The sequence below is a fragment of the Asterias amurensis genome, chromosome 5 (genome assembly GCF_032118995.1).
Source record: "Asterias amurensis chromosome 5, ASM3211899v1".
In the NCBI taxonomy this organism is placed as follows: domain Eukaryota; kingdom Metazoa; phylum Echinodermata; class Asteroidea; order Forcipulatida; family Asteriidae; genus Asterias; species Asterias amurensis.
This window is the reverse complement of record NC_092652.1, coordinates 4206507-4225788: the sequence shown is the minus strand read 5'-3', so window position 1 is coordinate 4225788 and position 19282 is coordinate 4206507. Positions and strand designations below refer to the sequence as shown.

General features: G+C 39.1%; 2 protein-coding genes and 1 non-coding gene across 7 annotated transcripts in view; 2 read left to right on the top strand and 1 right to left on the bottom strand.

The window, feature by feature from the left end:
* Positions 1 to 1792: 1792 nt before the first annotated feature.
* Positions 1793 to 1864, bottom strand: Trnae-cuc (transfer RNA glutamic acid (anticodon CUC)). Its single transcript has one exon. It is a non-coding gene; the product is annotated as a tRNA-Glu (tRNA).
* Positions 1865 to 2116: 252 nt separating this feature from the next.
* Positions 2117 to 3923, top strand: LOC139937480 (guanosine-3',5'-bis(diphosphate) 3'-pyrophosphohydrolase MESH1-like). Its single transcript, XM_071932633.1, has 3 exons — positions 2117 to 2280; positions 2876 to 2931; positions 3090 to 3923. Exons 1-3 carry the CDS (start codon positions 2163 to 2165, stop codon positions 3468 to 3470), a joined length of 555 nt encoding a protein of 184 aa, XP_071788734.1. The 5' UTR covers positions 2117 to 2162; the 3' UTR covers positions 3471 to 3923.
* A 511-nt stretch (positions 3924 to 4434) lies between these two features.
* Positions 4435 to 19282, top strand: part of LOC139937852 (coronin-2B-like) — a 47470-nt gene continuing 32622 nt past the window's right edge. For 2 of the 5 annotated variants that reach the window (XM_071933205.1, XM_071933200.1), the window contains exons 1-2: positions 4435 to 4803; positions 11643 to 11770. In XM_071933205.1, coding sequence (XP_071789306.1) covers positions 11759 to 11770 — 12 coding nt within the window. In that variant the 5' untranslated portion in view covers positions 4435 to 4803; positions 11643 to 11758. Of the gene's footprint in view, positions 4804 to 10831; positions 10968 to 11642; positions 11771 to 19282 lie in introns of those variants that run through there. The other 3 variants (XM_071933201.1, XM_071933203.1, XM_071933204.1) reach the window with 3 other exon arrangements.

The following is a 19282-nucleotide window of genomic DNA, read 5'->3' as shown; positions in this document are numbered from 1 at the left end:
ACAGAAAAGTTACAGCAAAACAAAACAATAATATTTATCACAAGGAGTTGGGCCGATAGCAGGAGCAGGCAATATTATTAGGTTCATCATTTGAGATAAGTTTTGTTCAATATAGTTTTAGTAGTTCTAACAACCCTTTCTTTTTCAGTACAAATTCAGAGTTAAGCTCAACGTGACTTTAAAAAACGCAAACATGTTTATAAAGCAAATGTTGGAGATGACCTTAATTTTGATCGTATATTCCACCAGTTTACCAGACGCTTACAAAAAAGGGAAGTATTTTTTTCTGTATTATGTCAACAGAGATTTCTTCCAAAACAAACAACTTGAAGTTGTGACGTTTTGCGTCCATTTCAGGATAGCATTCGAGCAATTTGCATTCGAGCAATTTGCCGGGAAAATGTTGAGCGGAAGATTTTTGGCAGTCCTTGGTACTAGCTCTATCGGTTAAAAACCGAAATGATTTCCTCGGATCAATCTAATGTATATTTACCCGTACACACACACGAGGGTGGCTCGTGCTTATAGAATGGCTTATTTCAACATCAATGGCCGTTGATCCTTGGACAATAGCCAGATAAAGAGACAGTTTGAACTATTTGTTAAAGGATTAGCAAATCTTCATACAAACATGATTACTCGGAGGTTTAAACAAAAGTACGGTCATGATTTGCATTATGTTCACACATGTTTTTGTTCACACACGTTTTGTTCACACACGTTTTGTTCACACAATCATACAAACATGATTACTCGGAGGTTTAAACAAAAGTACGGCCACCATTTGCATTTTGTTCACGCATGTTTTACCATTATAATGCTTTCTCCGTGCGACTAGTCATGAAGCTCGAAAGATGACTAAATTTAGCTGGCGGCAAAAAAATAATGTTTTGAACAATCTTTGCTAAACCGAGAAAACAATTAAGAAGTGGAATTTTAAAAGAAGTCGCAGTCCTTGCTCTCCCGAAACTTGATGACATTCTTTAGCCGCGCCCTCGCACATGTGCAAGAAGTTTTGGTCAAGTTCAATCCGAACATAAACCAGCACACGGCCGGGCAACCATTTTGCTAGTAACGTTTCATTGGTTAATTCTCAGGTAAGAGAATTTGGAAGGTGACTAATTAAAAACACATTATTACATAATCGAGTGATAAACAGTATTCGTTTTCGTAATTAGTAAATTTGAACAAATGGAGGGTTAAAAAAAAACATTAGCTTGTCTGTGCATTGTGCTTTTCTACATAAAACTGGTTCTTAGGAATGTTATGGCCCACTTGAAGTAGGTCAAACAATTCAAGTAACAACTTTATGTCTGTAGCGAAAGCCATGGTCTAAACAAACATGGGAATATATAAATAAGTGGAAGTAACGTTGAGTAAATAAATGGACACGACTGCGTTTTTTCCCCTTTTTCATCGTAGGTTAGTATCCGGGGTTTTGAATCTAGTGGATCCCCCCCCCCCCCCCGTAACTAATTACCCGTGCAAAATAATAAAGGGTGATGTTTTTTTCATCAATGAATTTCGTAGGCGTAGTCAGAAATGCCAGGATGAAGGATAGGAGAGGGAAAATGAATGTAGGAGGACCAGCTTGACTCTCATCTTTCTGTGGCAATATTTTCTTTGTCATCCCTCAGCGGTCGGTGACAAGAGAAATTACCACATCTGGCGAGACGGAAAACTGTATTTCTACCTCCATGGGTTAAAATGAGGCATTTGAAATTTAAACAATGCATCATGTGATTGCTGAAGCAAAAACAAAAATAGGAAACAAAAAGTAAAAACATTGACCTTCCCACACCGGGAATCGAACCCGGGCCACGGCGGTGAGAGCGCCGGATCCTAACCACTAGACCATATGGGATTGACATGTTTGAGCCTGATTTTGTACATACTTATATAATTGAGCTATAAATATTTTCTCAAAGTCGTTAAGACACAGGCTAAATATTGATGATGATGCCTTGTTATTTAATCTTTCACCTGAATAAGCTTTTAGACACTTAATTCCAGCGTTTCCCAGTCTCTTAGCTGCATCAAGCTCAGTCAGTATTGCTAGTAGAAGTTGTTAACGGTACAAAGATTTGCGCCCTCTCGTGGCGGAGTGGGGTAACAATTAATTCCTGTCTGTACACAACACAAACAAATGTTAGTCAGTAAAAATGTCGGAAGAAAATGCCTTGATTGCGTTGATAGATTGTGTGAATTTTTCTGCAATGAAACATTCAACTCAGAGACGACTAGATCCAGAAAAAACACCGTATATTAACCATCCAATTGGTAAGTAAATGGTCGTTGCTCATGCTACATTGCTGCCCATCGATTGCATTGCATGATTGTGTCTTTGATTTGAATTAAAAAATAAAAAAAAAAGCAAAAAGGCTTATGAGTCAACTCGGTCCCAACCCAAGTCAACTCGGTCCCAGTCAACTCGGTCCCAAGTCAACTCGGTCCCTAGTCAACTCGGTCTCAAGTCAACTTGGTCCCAAGTCAACTCGGTCCGTATGGTTGACGGGAAGTAATTGTATGCTTTTCTTTGAATTGGAAAAAATTAACTAATGTCCTTTGACTTTGTACATGTGTGCACCGATTACTTCTAGATTATTATATTATAACTTGGGTTGCGGTCCCTCCTCGCCCTCCCTCCCACCCGTGCAAGCTTCCCTGTCTTGGGACCGAGTTGACTTGGGACCGAGTTGACTTGGGACCGAGTTGACTGGGACCGAGTTGACTTCGAGGACCGAGTTGACTGGTATCCAATCAAAGACACACAAAGACAATAGTATTTTGGGGCCGTATGTATTCTACTCGCTAAATAATACTTTGTTTGAATTTGTTTCATTATGGTAATTGTGAACTTCCTTCCTCATTCCAGGTGTGGCAAGAATTTTGGCTAAAGAGGGAGGCATTTCAGATCTAGCTACTTTACAGGTAAGTATTGTCAGCAAAAATGCTGGAATAATGTTCTGGGGTTTTCCTCCAACCACATCTTATTACTTCCTGTTGGCTCTTATAAGAGCGTTGAGAATATGTATCCAAATCCAAATATTATAAACTTACACAATTTTATTATTTTTATATTTTCACAGGCTGCCGTTCTTCATGACACTGTCGAAGACACAGACACCACAATTGAAGAAATCGAAGAGCACTTTGGGAAAGAAGTGCGTGACATAGTTGCCGATGTCACAGACGATAAGACCCTTCATTGGAAAGAGAGGAAAAGACTTCAAATTGTTCATTCTCCCTTTATCTGCCCGAAAGCCAAACTGGTGAAACTCGCCGACAAGTTATATAACCTCCGTGACTTGGAAAAGAGCACCCCTGAAGGATGGACCGAGGAAAGGGTCCAGATATACTTTGAATGGTCGGCAAAGGTCATCAATGGAATCAGGGGAAACAACGAGGTCTTGGAGAAAGAACTGGATAAACTATTCACTAAACGAGATATTGTTACAGAGAAAGAATAGTCTTTGTTAATTTTATGTGAGCTCTTAAAAAACATCAACTGTGTTATCGCAATACAAATTGTAATTGTGTGTAGTTGGGATTTATCAAAATTAAGAAATAATTTTGTTTAAAGTGAGCTCTTAAAAAAAACCTGTGTTATCGCAATAGTTTTATTTTTTAAATGTATTTAAAATGGGCTGTGTCCATATTTATATTTTTTCTTCAATAAAGTGTAGATACTGGTGTGTGAAAATAATAATACCATTTTGTTCCAATGCCTGTGATAATGACATATTATTCTACATGTCTTTCAAACTGTTTCCTGGAAAAAGTTTCATTACAATAGTATTCCGCCTTTATAACATTTCAATATTTATTGTAGCTTAATACTTATTTCATTGTACTCAACAGTATTTCAGTTATGCTTAAGATAGTATACAAATATTTTTGTAAGCAAGCCAGTAAACATTAAAAACTTGAGTCTTGATAATTAAGTTTTCTTTTTGTGTTTTTCATTATATTTTTGAAATAAATTTGAAGTGATTAGAACAGGTCTTTAACCAAAATATTAAGTTCTGATTTAAAGTTGAACATTTACTTTGGAATATCAACAACACAAAATACCAAAAGATTTAGTGAAAAATATATTGGGAGAACAAACTGGGGAACACTTGTGTCCCCCCCCCCCCCCCAATCCAGGGTCCAATTTCATAAAAGTTGCTTAGCTCAACAAAATTATGCTTTTCAGAATAAGGTTACCAGCTAAAATACCATTTGACATGTACAAAATGTATCTGTGACCCTGCTGATTTGCTTTAGCAGAAGAATGCTACACAAAACAATATGAATTTGGGCCATAGAGCTATATAATAAGACTAGCTCTATGATTTGGGCCCAAACCTCAAAATGCTGTTGGGTTTTGAAATGATAGCGCCCTCTGTTGCCATTAAAAGGTAATCGTTTGTTTTTCACAAAATTCGAGGGGTTGGGTTTTTCAATCGAAGCGAGCGAGCTGAGATTCATTCAGTAAAGGCTCGCAACATTCCTGTCATAAAAACTGATCTTATCATCACAATCAGTCGATGACAATTTCCGTGATACTTTGTAATTCCGGTAATCCAGCTCTTGGAAGTGCAATAGTCAAGTGGGACACGGCAGGATTTGGGCGAGGTGGTTAGGCTGCGACTCCCGAGCGCAGTGCATTGAATCGCACAGGTGGTGGCCGTCCCAGCGCGTTGTAAACACCCGGCAGGCGTCTGGCTGGACGGTTCGTGGACTCAGTATATCGCCGGAGTATCACACATCTGGGTTTTGAGGCAATTTTTCTTTGAATTTTAGCCAACTTCCTGCGTGGTGAGTGTTTTCCTATTACTTTTTTATTCTGGTTTTTGTGGATTGTACACTGACTGATCGAACATGTATCAACTTTTTATTATTTCGTGCAATTCATTTTTGTAGGTGCATATTTTAAATTGTTCTTTAATTTAATTAACTATTTAATATTATTCGTTGTTATGCTGGCAAAAGGATGCATTTTCTATAATTAACAATAACATTATATGATGGCCCTATTGAGTCTTTTTCAGTTCCAAAGGACTTCATTGACCACTCAACTTACATTATTTTTAATTTTTAATTTGTACTTGCAACTTTGTTCATTATAAATAATCCATCCATATCATATTCATAACTTGCTAGGAGAGAATGCAGGGTTTCAATAAATAGTTGCAATTCATAAAACCTGCTACCCCCCTCTGGACCATCACAGCCTGTACGTTTTTTTAGTTGCGATAACGTAACCCTCCTGCCGTCGGCAGGAGGGTTACGTTATCGCAACTAACGCTTTTTAAGCAACCTGTCTATAGATGCTTCTTTTCTTTCACTGGCTAACCTGCTTGCATTTCCAGCGGATAACTTTCCGTATGGCGCCACCAATTTTTCACTCATTTTTACAAAAAGGGATCTCATTCAGGTGAGTTAGATACTATGTATTATTTCATATCGATTGAAAAAGTGGTGGCTCCATACAGAAACTTAATCCTTTCCGCCGGACAGCTAATAAAACACATCGACAATAGTATAGCAATCTAGGTGCAATTATTTTTTTTCATGGTCCAAAAATTGTTGAAGCAGTTTTGGTTTGTTGCTAGTTGCGATAACATTACCCTCCTCCCGACAGCGAAGCCAGAGACCCCGGCCTGGCGGCTGTCGGGAGGAGGGTAACGTTTTCGCAACTATTTTGCTTGTGTTTTGAGGAGTTCTTTGACTTTTAGTTGGCCATTTTTAGCTGTGCCACTTGATTTCACCTTTATCCACAAAAACCATTATCGCATCTAGGATGAATGGTTCTCCTATTACATCTAGCTGGGGCGACAGCTTTATAAAGACCCCTGATATTCTTTTAAAATGAATCACAATCCCATTTTGTTTGTAACAACATTGAGTAGCCACAACCCAGCACCTTTTTGATGGGGAGTATTTTCATGACAAGTAGACAGCAACCAAGTGGTTTAGCCTACCCTTAAAAATGTTCGCCAGCTCTTTCACAAAGACCATTTTTTTATATCAAGTGTTTTGTAGGAATGGCAAGGCAAGCCTGGAAGTACACATACAGGGAGGCCACAGAAGTCTTTGCCTCTGTTGCCCCTGCTTGGTCTTGGTCTTGGTGTCCAAAGTTTCCCATAGACTTTAAGATTTTCAAATGGAAGTTTCCTCCGAGCCCTTAGGAAAATGAAACTGGCTTTGCCCTCTCAAAGATGAAATTCCAGGCTTCTGATGGTTTTCACCAATTTTAAATAGCCAGCCGGACCATTTGGAAAGAATATTCTCTGTTCTTTAGAGAAGGGAGAACCCAATTCACACGATTTTAATTACACAACACTTAAAACTGTACTGCTCCAACTTGTCTCGTTACACGCCCCCTTCGTCAACTCACTCTCTGTCACTTGTGTCAGGGTGTCAAGTCGCTGGCATATTAACTGCCCCTGGATCATATTAAAACAACCAGACCTGTGACCTACTCTCGTCTGGCTGTCTGCTTTACTTCAATTAATTATAATTTGCTGTCAACTGCCAAAGCAGACCTGTGAGGATTCCAGGTCTGGAATATGGAGGACACGCAGGCAATTGTCTCTTTTGCCCTGGTCTTGGCCTTGGTCCCCCTTACCATTTCCCATAGACTTAAAGATGTTCCAATGGAAGTGCCCTATACAAAATGAAAATGGCCCTGCCAATTATTTTGGGAAACAATACTGCTTTACGGTCCAAAGCATCCTATAATAATTTATATAGGACTCCTATATTTTGTAATATCGCGGCAGTATACACAAAACAACATACTGTCATATTTTCTTTTCTTTTTTTTGTGTGAAATTTTTGTTTGCATTACTGTGTTAAAATATCTTGTGAAAGTTTTCGGTGGATACTGTTAAAAAAAGAATTGTAAAAAATCAATTAAAGTGTTGAAGAGGATCGCAGGTGTTGAATAGATTTTAAGAATTTTTGTGCATAAAAGTAAATTAAAAAATGTGGCTGTGATCTCTAGAGGATACTGGATACTAAATTAAAAAAGCTGGATGGTTAAGCATGGCCACCCAGGCAGTGCAATTTCCAGACTATAGAGACTGCGGAGGGCAAGTCACTGATGCATACAAGTTCAAATTATGCATCCGTTGACTCCCTTTGAATGACTCTGAAAAAAAAAGAATTTGAAGAATTTCCAAAATTCAGTGCCTGATTTATTGACTCTAATTTTGTTTGCTTCAAAATCGATGAACCCAGATAAAAGGTGATTGTGTTTGAAGGGGGATAATCTTGTTGCACCTAGTGGTACTGGAAATGACTAATAATAAAAGTAATCAGAGTGGATGGTTTGAATGTTTCCAGTGGTTGACCCAGGGCTCACCCTTGAAGGGTTTGGGTACTTTTTGCAGGACACAAAACACAATGTCCACAGATTTACAATAAATTTACACGCTTTGAAGATAATGATGAACATTTGAATGCAGAAAGCTGCCCTTAAAATATTACTTGCTGAGGTGCTGTAGTTTTTGAAAAATTAGTAAAACAAGTCACAAAAATGCAAAAACAATTTTTGTCTTAGTGTGACGAAAATTGTTTTAACATGGAAAACATGTTAACCAGTTGGTAATTAGGCCTATACCATTCCTGTTAATACTTTTGTCATGCTAAAACTGAACATGCTACAAGAGGTTGGGTGGGTAAGTCAAGATTGTCACATTCATTTCAGTCAACACAACGCACAATGGAAAACGATTACATTGTAGACTATTGTCTGAGTGACTTACTTTTTTTTAAAGTGCTTGCCACAATTCTGATTGTCCTCTCCAAATTATGATTTAATTGTGACCTTTGGTCATAATCTTGGGCTGGGTGGTAATAAAAAGAGGGGGTGGGGTTGTGCGGGGGGGGGGGGGAAGGTAACCAGTGTGAAGTACTTAGTGATAGGTACCACACTTAGAAATTCATTCAGTGTTTTGAAAACAAACAAGAGCGAGATACCAAGAGTTGAAGATAAAATATTCTGCTGGGTTTAAAGGCAAAGTGTACCCAGAGTTTTTGGAACTCTTCGTGTAGGCCTATTTTATAATCATTTAAAAATGTGTATACAACAAACTGGTACAATAAAACTAACATGTGAGGTGTCAAAAGGTGGTAGCGGTTTTGAGTTTTGACGAAAAATCCGGATTGATTGTGTAGTTTACATAATGTACTTTGCAAATTATAATTGTTGGACTCTGGCCAAGTGCTACAGACAGAAATCTTGCCAAGCTCATAGTGGGCCAATGGGTCTTTCAAAACCCTCTTGCAGAATATAGTGCATGGCGTGTCATGGTTGAGCGTTTTAGTTCACTTGACCCAAGCTCTGGTGTTAGTAGCAGAGTGTGGGTTTGAATCCCGTTCGTGACACAATTACGTGCACAGTATTTCCTTCCTCCATGACTTGAGCAATCGATCCCTATTTTAAAAAACTGACTTACTGTTGCAGCAAATCAAACAGGTTTAAGTCAAAACCAAGATGTGCCTTTACAACCCCTAAGTTCTTGGCCATACATGGCTACTGTACAAACATGGCCTGTGTACACCTTTTGTTGTCATGAAGTTGGTGTTGAATTTGTTGTAAATGACATGGGTGGGGCCACTGCATGCCAGTAGGCCTATGTTTCTTTTTTGAAAGGGCAAGGGCACACAGGCATTTTCTCCTCGGTAAAGGGCACCCTATGAGGAAATGTGTACTGGAGCATTTCAAGGGCACTAAAACAAGGCAATGACCAGGGGGCATGCAGGCAATCGCCTTCATTGCCTCCAAGAAGTATCAGGCCTGGGCCAGTCATCTGACCTTCTGAAGCGGGAGGAAAACATCCATTTGTCTGGGGAAATTTTGAAGGAATACCTTGGCTAAGACCAATGGCCTCCTTAATCAGGGATTGCCAGATTTACAGTTGGGCTACTCAAATTTAGTGGAAAAATAATGCAAAAATTAACAGATCACGTGTTTCAATTGATTAAACTGTAAATGATGGTATTGTAAATGAATATATTTTGTGCCTTGACTCGAGACATATGTGTTTTTGGGCTACCAAGATGGCCTGTGTACACCTTTTGTTGTCATGAAGTTGTTGTTGAATTTGTTGTAAATGACATGGGTGGGGCCACTGCATGCCAGTAGGCCTATCAACAAAATCTCATCAGGGCTACTAAAACTGCTGGGTTACTAACCCTGCTGACTGCCATGAAAATACTTCGACCCCTGATAATTTTCGGCAAGTCTTTTGTCTCTGTGTACAGTTCAGCTCATAGTTGTCTGCACGTCCGACAAACATACATTACACTATAGGGGTACAGTGTAGAACGGTTCTGTGATACACGTAGTAGGAGGGGTAGGAGAGTTCACATGTTTGCTGAGTGGGATTTTGTTTGCGGAAAGTTCATAGTCCATTGGAATGAGGAAACCACAACAATCTATTACACTGTGGACTGTGCAAATCTCGGGTGTATTCAAACATTTTAGGATAATTTTGTAGGGTGTTTGTATCTTTTTTTGGAGATTAAGGAATTTCCAAAGAAAGTCTCGCACAAGTTTTTTTTTTTAAATCCGCGTTTATTCGCTTTTGAAGTCATCGACTGTAGGCCATTGGTCTGGTGGGAATATGGGGCCCCATTTGTCTGAGAGAAAACAATGTAAAGCATAGTAAACTAGAAATCAGTGTAGTCTGTCAAATCATGGAGGTAGAAACCTCCATGTTCAAACTAGCCCCTGGGGACTAGGTTACTATCTTCAGGGTTCTATCTGACAAGCCCTGGGGGGACTACATGTGTAGCTGACAAGCCCTTGGGGATTAGTCTTGAACAAAACAAAAACAGTGCAAGGCCTGGTCTGGTAACTAGAAACAGAGTAATAAGCCCCTAGGCCTAGGGACAAGCTGATTGGCCCCTGTTGACTAGCAAACTAGCCCCTGGGGACAAGCTGATTGGCCCCTGTTGACTAGCAAACTAGCCCCTGGGGACAAGCTGATTGGCCCCTGTTGACTAGCAAACTAGCCCCTGGGGACTAGCTGATTAGCCCCAACAGCCTATCTGACTAGCCCTTACATTACAGCCTATTCTTCCTCCATGATCTGACTAGCCCCAAGGACTAGCTGACTAGCCCCTGTAGAATAGCTGACTAGCCCCTGGTGACCAGCAAACTAGCCCCTGGGGACTAGCTGATTTGCCCCTGGAGACTAGCAAACTAGCTCTTGGGGACAAGCTGATTAGCCCCGGTTGACTAGCAAACTAGCCCCTGCCCTGGGGACTAGCTGGTTAGCCCCTTCACCCTATTTGACTAGCCCTTACAGCCTATCTGACTAGCCCCCAGGGACAAGATGACTAGCCCCTGGAGACTAGCCGATTAGCCCCTGTAGACTAGCAAACTAGCCCCTGGGGACTAGCTGACTTTCCCCTGGGATATAAATAGGCAAGGCCAACTTACAAATCAAAGTACATTATCAATGTCAAGATCACACTCAATCAGCGAGCACACAGTCCATGTCCAAAGGAGGAAATGCCAAATCACTCCTTTTTTTTGGGGGGGGGGGGGATCATAACCCGTGATAATCATAATCCTGATGGGGCTGCTCCCAGATTTGAATGGTCTGGTACAGTATGCCTACTCACCCTGCAAACCTTTTTAAACTGCAGGCATTGTACGCAGGCAACATGGTGATTGGAAAACCAACCCTTTTTCAGTGTGTTCTCTTGTACAGAGAGAAAAAAAACAAGGTCAATTTGAGAGGGGCGGAAAGTTTTTTCACAAAATTGTGAATTGATTACATGACTGTTATTTAGTACACACAATGCAGTGTATAAAAATAGGCGTACTGTTTGTTGAGCACTGAACACTGTACAAATAAAACGGGAAGTAAATGTAGTTTGTACTTAGGATGTAGAAGCTAGAAACTGAAACACTATATTTGGGGGCTGATCAACTGGATTGATTTAAAGTTTTCAATTTGAAGGTAAGGTACATAGTTTCTATTTACTGTTAAAAGTTTGATACTATTTTGTCAATGATCTACACTATGATGTACCTGTAGACGCCTAAACGTGTGAGCGATTTGGTTTCAACACGTTCAGAGTGGCAATTGTGGGCATTCGTTACTTCGTGTGGTTGTGCTCGTACGCACCAAGCATTGTTGGGTAAATATATAGTGCTGTGATAAAAAAGCACCAGGGACTGGTTTTGGGCGAACATAACCAAAACCTGTTGTGTCTGACTAGTTTAGTGTACGTTTTAAAGCATCGTAAACAATGAGTTAGGTTTCAGCTACATGTGTGAACTCCAGAACTTTGGCGGTTTTTACCGTGTTTGGTATTTATGTGTTTACAGTTACAAGTTTACTTCTTTGTTATGTGTTTACTCTTTATTATACTGTCTACAGAAAGGCTTACTTTTTATCATAATCTTTTGCTTTTTTTCCTCCCTGCATTTTTGTGGGCTTTACCCTTGCTGTGACCCTTTCTGCATGAGCCCATACCTGGTAGACATGTATACAGTTTATCACCTCATCAATATCAAGCTTTTATCCCCCCCCCCACCTCTCCTTAGGCAATGCATGTTACATTTCTTCCCACCTTCCTCTAACTGCGTATCTTTGTTTTGCATTGTTGCACTGCCTCTTTACACCTTACAGGTTTGTGCGTGTTCCCGCTGTTTTTTGTCGCCAGAGAGGGAGCTCCTCTTGATTCCTCCCTCTACCCCATCCTTTTTATCTGTGATCGTCGGCTCTGATTGAACGGCTGGATCAAAATGGCAGACCAGGTAGTGATGAAATGAAATGAAACGAATGAAAACGAAACGAGAAACCTGCACGAAGGTTTTGTTTTTCATCTTGCATGATGGATGCACATTTTACCTCTTTACTAACAAACTTTCATCCTAACAAGAAATACATTCAATGAGATCGAGACAAATCTAACAAAATCTTGAAGATAGCCTTTGCTTTCAGCATCTTAGCAACAGTTCCTCTGCATCACTAACCTTTTTCCATCTTTTTTAGTATCTGCATCTTGCCCTTTTCTTCTCGCACATCAGAAGAACATGTACATGGCACCGTGGAAAATTGGATGTTAGTTGTAATTTGGTTCACGACACTAAGTACATGTACTAACACTAGTATGCAAATTTAACTCGGATGGTATTTATATCCAGTTTTAGTACTGGAAACAAAATCTTTCTTCAAGCGCATCAGAACTACTGTTCGTACATGGCACTATGGAAAATTGGGTAGTTGTTGTAATTTGATTCAAGACATTAAATACTAACACATGCACAATTAGCTCAGCGGTATTAATATCCAGTTTTAGTACTGGTAACAAAATCCTAACTTTCACTTTGGGATGTGTTTGTTGTAAAAGGTCTGCACAAAACAACATTGGTAAGATTGGAAGTAAAATAAAAATAACAGATTTGCACATAACTTACACGATATAAAGAAAGTTAGGGTGGAAAACTTCCCATGAAATATGTTTTCGTCAAATGCTATACATGTAGTTTTTTTTAAATGAGTGAAACACGTAGCTTTGATCTTGTGGGTCACACCCGTGAGGTTTTACCTCTCGATTCCAAAACCTCCGTTTGAAAAGAGTGAAAACTTTTTTTGCCTTTTCTGGGCCTTTTTCTCCTTCATGCTGTGCTCGTAATTTGAATTGTTTTGCTGGAAAAAAGAGGGCAGTTTCCTTCTACATGGGTCAGACATGCAAGGTCTTATAAAAGCAATCTTGACTATACAATTAAGTATTACACACGATGGCCCAATTCTTTGATAGAGCAGCAAATATTGCTTAAATAAATTCTGCTAAGCATAAATGAGCAGGGTACCAGTCAAGTTGTACCTGGTTGAGTGTCATTTTGACTTGTAACCTAATTCTGGTAACCTAACTTTGTGCTTTAAAAGCAGCTTAATGAAATTGGGCCATAGGAAGAGCTCAGCTTGTCGGGTTACTGCTGCTGTGTTTTGGGATCATAGTTAAGAGGAAGAACTTTAGGAGGGGAGGGGGGCATGGGGGCATTTTGCTCAGCTGTTCTTATTCTCCTCCCCCATTGACCCAGAATCAGCTTGTCACATGAGGCAACTTTTACAGGCAAGGCAATTTGGAGGCAACCAACTGCAGTTCATGCTACAGGACCAATTTGGTAGCTAATGAGGCAATTTAAAAACATTGTCATACGATCCACAACAGAAATCGATCCATAACATTCAAGGGAATGCCTTTTCTTCTTGGAGATACTTGAACTGGTTGCCTGTAAATCGCCTCATGTGACATGGCCCTTTAAGACAGTCTCTGCTGTTGACAATTCCTCTGACACTGTATCTTTAAAATATAGAATGAAAATTATCACAAAGCGTGACTTGTGACGGGGTCAGTGATGATTCAAGTATGGGTCGAGGATTGGATCTCGTACTAAGGTGACTTACCCAATATCCATATCTCATTTTGATAATAAACCCAGCCTTGCGGAACCGGACTGGGACTTGAAGACAGTTGAATCACAAGTCACGTCCTATGGGACTTAGTGCTGAGTTGGTTTAAGGGGGGATGTGAGAGTAGAGTTTCAGGTAGACTTGTAGAGGTATAATAGCAGTCAGAAACATGTGTAATATACTGTAGGTCATTTTATAGGAGACAACACTAATTTTAATGACCCCAAGTTGTTTTGTAATGAATTGTATTCAAACCAGTACATTATTGGAAAGCTGTTAAAGAATTTCTGAGTTTGGCCACAACAAATTTCTGAAAAAGTAAACATCCTTTTCACAGAGTGGGTGTGTTTACATTGAATTACTTTGGTCTTAAACTTAATCTGGTCTGTGCATGATCTAATTAAGTCCACTGTTTGGAAAAGAAATTACATGGACATAACAGGTGTTAGTTGTCAGATGAAAAGGATGTAACTGATGTATATTGAGCACTGTATACTCAGTACTTTCCTGAGTTCTGTCTTCAAAATTTACAGGCAAAGTACTGAGAACAATCTTAATTATGTTCTTTATCCCTGTTGCAAAACTAAAAAAAATTGAGAGTAATTAAAAACTGAATAATTCTAAGGAATCAACTCAGGTTTGTTTCAGTGTAAGTCTGCATGTCCATTCACATGGGCAGTTTTCAGGTACTCGATAAAAAGTTACAACCATTGGGGAAAACTGCCTACGTGACTAAGACAAGTCCATCTCTCTTGCAAACTGTACTTCACAGGGACAAATAAATGGTGCAACTTGCCATGTCGTCACCAAAACGAATTAACAAATGAACGAATGAAAATGATTGACTTTGACTTGAAGCATGAGGCATTATTTTGTTTTGAATGAAGGTCTAGAAAAACACAAAGTGCAATATTTATTTGCACGAGGTGATAAAATATAGGTCAGAGAGGCCAAGGACAGCGACTGGAATTCTGAAGAAAAGTTTGACAGGCGAGATGTAATAAAAGCAAATAAACAGAAGTTGAATTGAGTAAGTTTATGACTGGCTGCCACACTATAATGGAATCGCTAGATGTGTTTTTTTATGGCCTGCTTTGCTTTGGACTTTTTTGTATTCCATGCAGAATTTTTTTTAAGGACAGTGAAGTCTAAGACAAGGGTTGGGAAAGTTTAGGCTCAAAGTTTAGGCTCAAGCTTTTCAACAAATGTTTTTTTGTTTTGTACCTTGTACTTTTTTTCATTTCTTTTTTTCTTCATGAACCAGAGCATGATTTCATTGAACATCGAGCACACAGACGTGCAAGTACATTCAAGTCCTAGTTGTGAGTTTGTACGTTTCGAAAAAGTTTTCTTGCATTTTTCCGGCAATGACGACCAGGTGTATTGCTCCTGGATGCAGCAAAACAACTAAAGATGGGGTCATTTTGCAAAGTGGTCCGGTCCGACATCTTTTCCACTGCTGTGCAGCAAACACTTCGAGCCGTCGTGCTTCGAGAATCCGGAATACACTACACATTTTGACATGTAGAGAAAAGTTCTTTTCTAAAACATGACGCCATTCCAACAATTTGTCCAGCTAGTGGGGAAGTCGAACAAGGTACCTGAAAGACGTAACGAACCTAAAGGAGCTTTTGCCAAACGTGAAAAAAATCATGTATTGTTTTTAACTTTGAGGGCATATTTTTAGCTTGCGCCAAGCGTCACTATCTTGTGTTGGCACTGCATGCGATTCATCGCGCCTCGTTTGACGTCACAAACAGTGCCCCCTCGGGTCTGGCTTTTTTTCAAATTTGTAAATAACATGGAAATTAATTTTTTTTACACCTTAGATAATTGTTAATTCATATTCCACTCATCAAAACACATATTTTAGTGACAAAAGCTTTATTTTGACAAAATACCACTTCCAGGTGACTTTAAGCTAAAGGTGAGCATTTCGGAAGTTGTTATTCGACGACCCTTGGCAGACGCCTCAGAGCAACCCCTAAAATTGACACCTGCTGATGGTGAGACTAGAACCTGCTGTTACCAAGGATACTGTAAATGATATCTGAATCGTGTCAGACAAGCTTTGCACTGTTGGGGTATTTCTTTTATAAAGTTTGTGTTAAAGGTAGCGTCAAAGTTTGTTTTTTGTCAATAATGCGGATTTATAGACATAATTCTCAAGACAGATACTATGAAAGTGAAATTTGTGATAGATTCAGTTGAATACAGCTGGTATTTGAGAAAACAGACCTGCAACCAGTATTTGTATTTTAAGGAACGTTGAATTCATCCAAGGTTTATTAGTGAGGTGACAGCGGCCGGGTAACCGCATCTGTAGCCACAATGAGGGCAGCATTCAAACGGACACAACAGGAGTTTCCAAATCTTTCAACATACTGTTATTAATATTTAATCAACGGCACTTCAGACAAAATGATTTGCTTACTGCCATTACCAAGTAAAGCTTTCATTTAAAAATCACACCCATTTAAAAATCACACCCTTTTCTTTTCAATGATGAAGTGTATAATTGAGACGCCCCTAGATAAAGTGCTCTTTTGATGCCACATTAGATCAGTGCAGACAATGAGCATTGCTTTCATTTCCAGAACAAAACACGCGCTTACTAAAATGGCACCAATTAATTAATTTCCTTTGTTTACCCAGGGTGAGCCAAATCAGTAAAAAACAACTGGTTTCCATTTGGGCTCTGCATAATTACATTGTTAAGAACAAACAAATTAACATATAAAAAAGTAAACATACATAATCACATCATTAAAACCAACGATATAAAAGTAACGAACTAAGCGTAAATATGTAAGGCTTTGTAAACGGAAAACTAAAAGCAATAGGGCTCCTATGCCAATTTCATAGAGCTGCTAAGCACAAAAATTTGCTTAGCTTGAAATTTTCTTCCTTGATAAAACAGTACTACCAACCAAATTTCCATTTGTTCCATATTGCTCGTTACTGGTATTCAGCTCTTGTTTGCTTATCCTGAAAATTTGGTTGGTAATCCTGTTTTTATCAAGGAAAAAATGTCATGCTAAGCAAATTTTTGTGCTTAGCAGCTCTATGAAATTGGGCCCTGTTCAATTGCCCATCTTGTGCCTTGCAACACCCTGCAGTGCTGTACTACCACTAGTTTTTACTATTGTCATGTTGTATGACCTGAGCAGCATAAACCTTACAGTGAGCATTAGTCAGAACTCAATCTAATTATTACACGGTGACTGGTCTATAGTCTCTTCTAGCCTTCATGGCGGTAGCTACATCCCTAGTGTAGCGCAGGGTTCTTGCACATCGTTTGTTCATTCAAGATGGCCAAGTGGACCACTTGTGTACTATGTTCAGTATTTATTTCCTCATTTATTTATTTATTTATTTAATGACAGTAGACACTATATTGGTAATTGTCACAGACCAGTCTTCTCACTTGGTGTATATTAACATATGTATAAAGGCGGTCTAAAGAGTGGGATGATCCACAAGCATCTTTGTATACAAGACAAGGTAAACAGGGAAATTGACCAAATTTATCTGACAACATCATCACAATAATCTTGGTTGCGCCATTTTGAGTGACCTCTTGAATGCCTTTTGGAAGTAGTATTAATCAAAATAATTGGGCTCTAAAGTCTCTGCCATACTGAACAAAACGCACCCAAACCCAAAATTTATTTTTCACTTTATGGATTTACATCTGAAGAAAGATTTTTAAAAACAAATAAAAAGAGCACTTTAAAGCACAATTCAAACTACTTGTATAGTTTATAACCCAACCAGTTAAACATGTGTCCATGAATGCTGGCTTAGAGACCTGCCCTTGATTTCACCAAACACTGTGATTCATCTAGACTTGTGGACAAGTCGTTAAATGTCTGTCACGGTGATAGCATTCCGACTATCCCTGTGATTCCAGCAGTATTCTCGCCCCCGAGGCTACTGCTCTCGCATGACTACGGTCCCTTTTAACTGATTCGTCCTAAGATGAGTTGTCAATATCGCCACAGTGATTTGTATTGTGACATCACACTGCTCAGCTATTCAGATTGATACACATATTTTAAATCAATCGTAGCGCTTTGTGAAATGGTGCTTGGTTTCATCTTGTCACAATGAGAATCTGGGATTTTGTACCAATTAATATTATTACTAAAGAATTGCATTTTTACAAATAAATTTATGAAGGGCTGATGGCTTCAATCAAAGGCTGCTATGGATTCAACTGTCCATAGTGATACACATATACTTACAATAGCAGTCATTATGGTTGTAATTTAATTACAATAGACCTTCGATTGTCTTCTGCTGGGCTGTATTTGATTTCCATGAGAAGTGATCTATGAACCTGGATTGATGATTGAGTTAAGCTGATGTACATTTTTATGTGATGAAAATTGATACAAAGGTATTACATACATTGAGGTGGATTTCATGAAGAGTTAATAGACCGATCCATTTAGCTCCACCCCATTGCGTATTTACCAATCACATCGCAAACGAAGGTCCGATAAATAAGGTTCGACATGCGTGCGCGTATGCTTGGCGTGTGCGGCAGAGTTGTGCAGAAAGGCATTGGAGAGGCTCTTGTGTTCTTGCGCACACGTGCGTCAGGGGCGGAGCCTAATGGATCGGTCTTTTAACTAGTCTTATCTCAAGGTAGGATAAGTTATTTGCCTCGTAGGACTAAGACTTAAGTTTTTAATAACTCCTTAAAAGTCCTCAAAGGACTAGTCCTAACTTCTTATTTACTACTCGGCAAAGTCCCATGATGGGATATCACACCAAGATTTACGCACGCGTTTGACGGATGAAGCAACTCTAGGGTAGATTAAGAGTGGATTTGAACTGGGAGAGCTGGGCAGTGACAACAGGCAATACCTTAAAAGTAAAATCCTGTTTTACGGCAATTATGATTGCAGGTGATGCTGGTTGTTGTGTCTCTCATCACTTTCTAGTGAGTGAGGCATAGTCCAATAACCATTATCTCCTTTCTTTTCTTCTTGTTTTTATTATTATTTTTTTTATCGTGGAATGGTCTGTTGAAATAAGCACTGAGCTATCCCTATGGGATATTATGCTTGTTTTTTCAGGGGGCACTCCTTAAAAAAAAAGGGAAAAAAAGAGGAAGACTGTTCCATACTGGGGTAATTTATGGGGGAAAAAAGAGTTTTTGTAGATGTTGGTGCAGGGTGAAAAGAGATTAAGTTAGGACTATCTTTGTGAAATCGACCTAAGAATTGGTAAGAATAAAAATATTGTTTTATTTAATTCTGAAGCTTACTGATTTGTGAAATTCATACTAGAATAATTTGTTTCTGTTAAATATTTCTCTGTAGAATTAAGCCGTTTTTGAGAAAAAATGTATCTGAACACCTTTTGAAAAGCGCAACAACGGCTTTTGGTTGTTGCAACCAGAAATAAGGACAATGTCATTGAAAAATGTGCATGGTTTATCACATGCTATTTTCATATGACTCACACAGGTCAAATGTTCACAGGTTTGTTATTTCATGTGGTTGATCGCACAAAACATGAACACTGTCTGCCGGCTCTACCAATTCTGCATGCTACATTAATGTGCAATAAGTCCATTAAAAATGCCTAAGCATGCACAAAAACATGCACAAACTATACAAACAAATTGTGACTTCACAAAAACAAAGTGTGTTTTTCTGATTTATAAATAAGGGAATCAATGTGTGGTGAAGAGGTTTTCAACTAGTGGTTTAATCCCAACGAGGCCTGGTTCTTGATAATTTTACCGAGACGAAGTCGAGGTAAATTATAAAGAACCAGGCCTTGGCGGGTTTAAACCACTAGTTGAAAACCGATTCAACACACTTTGATTCCCA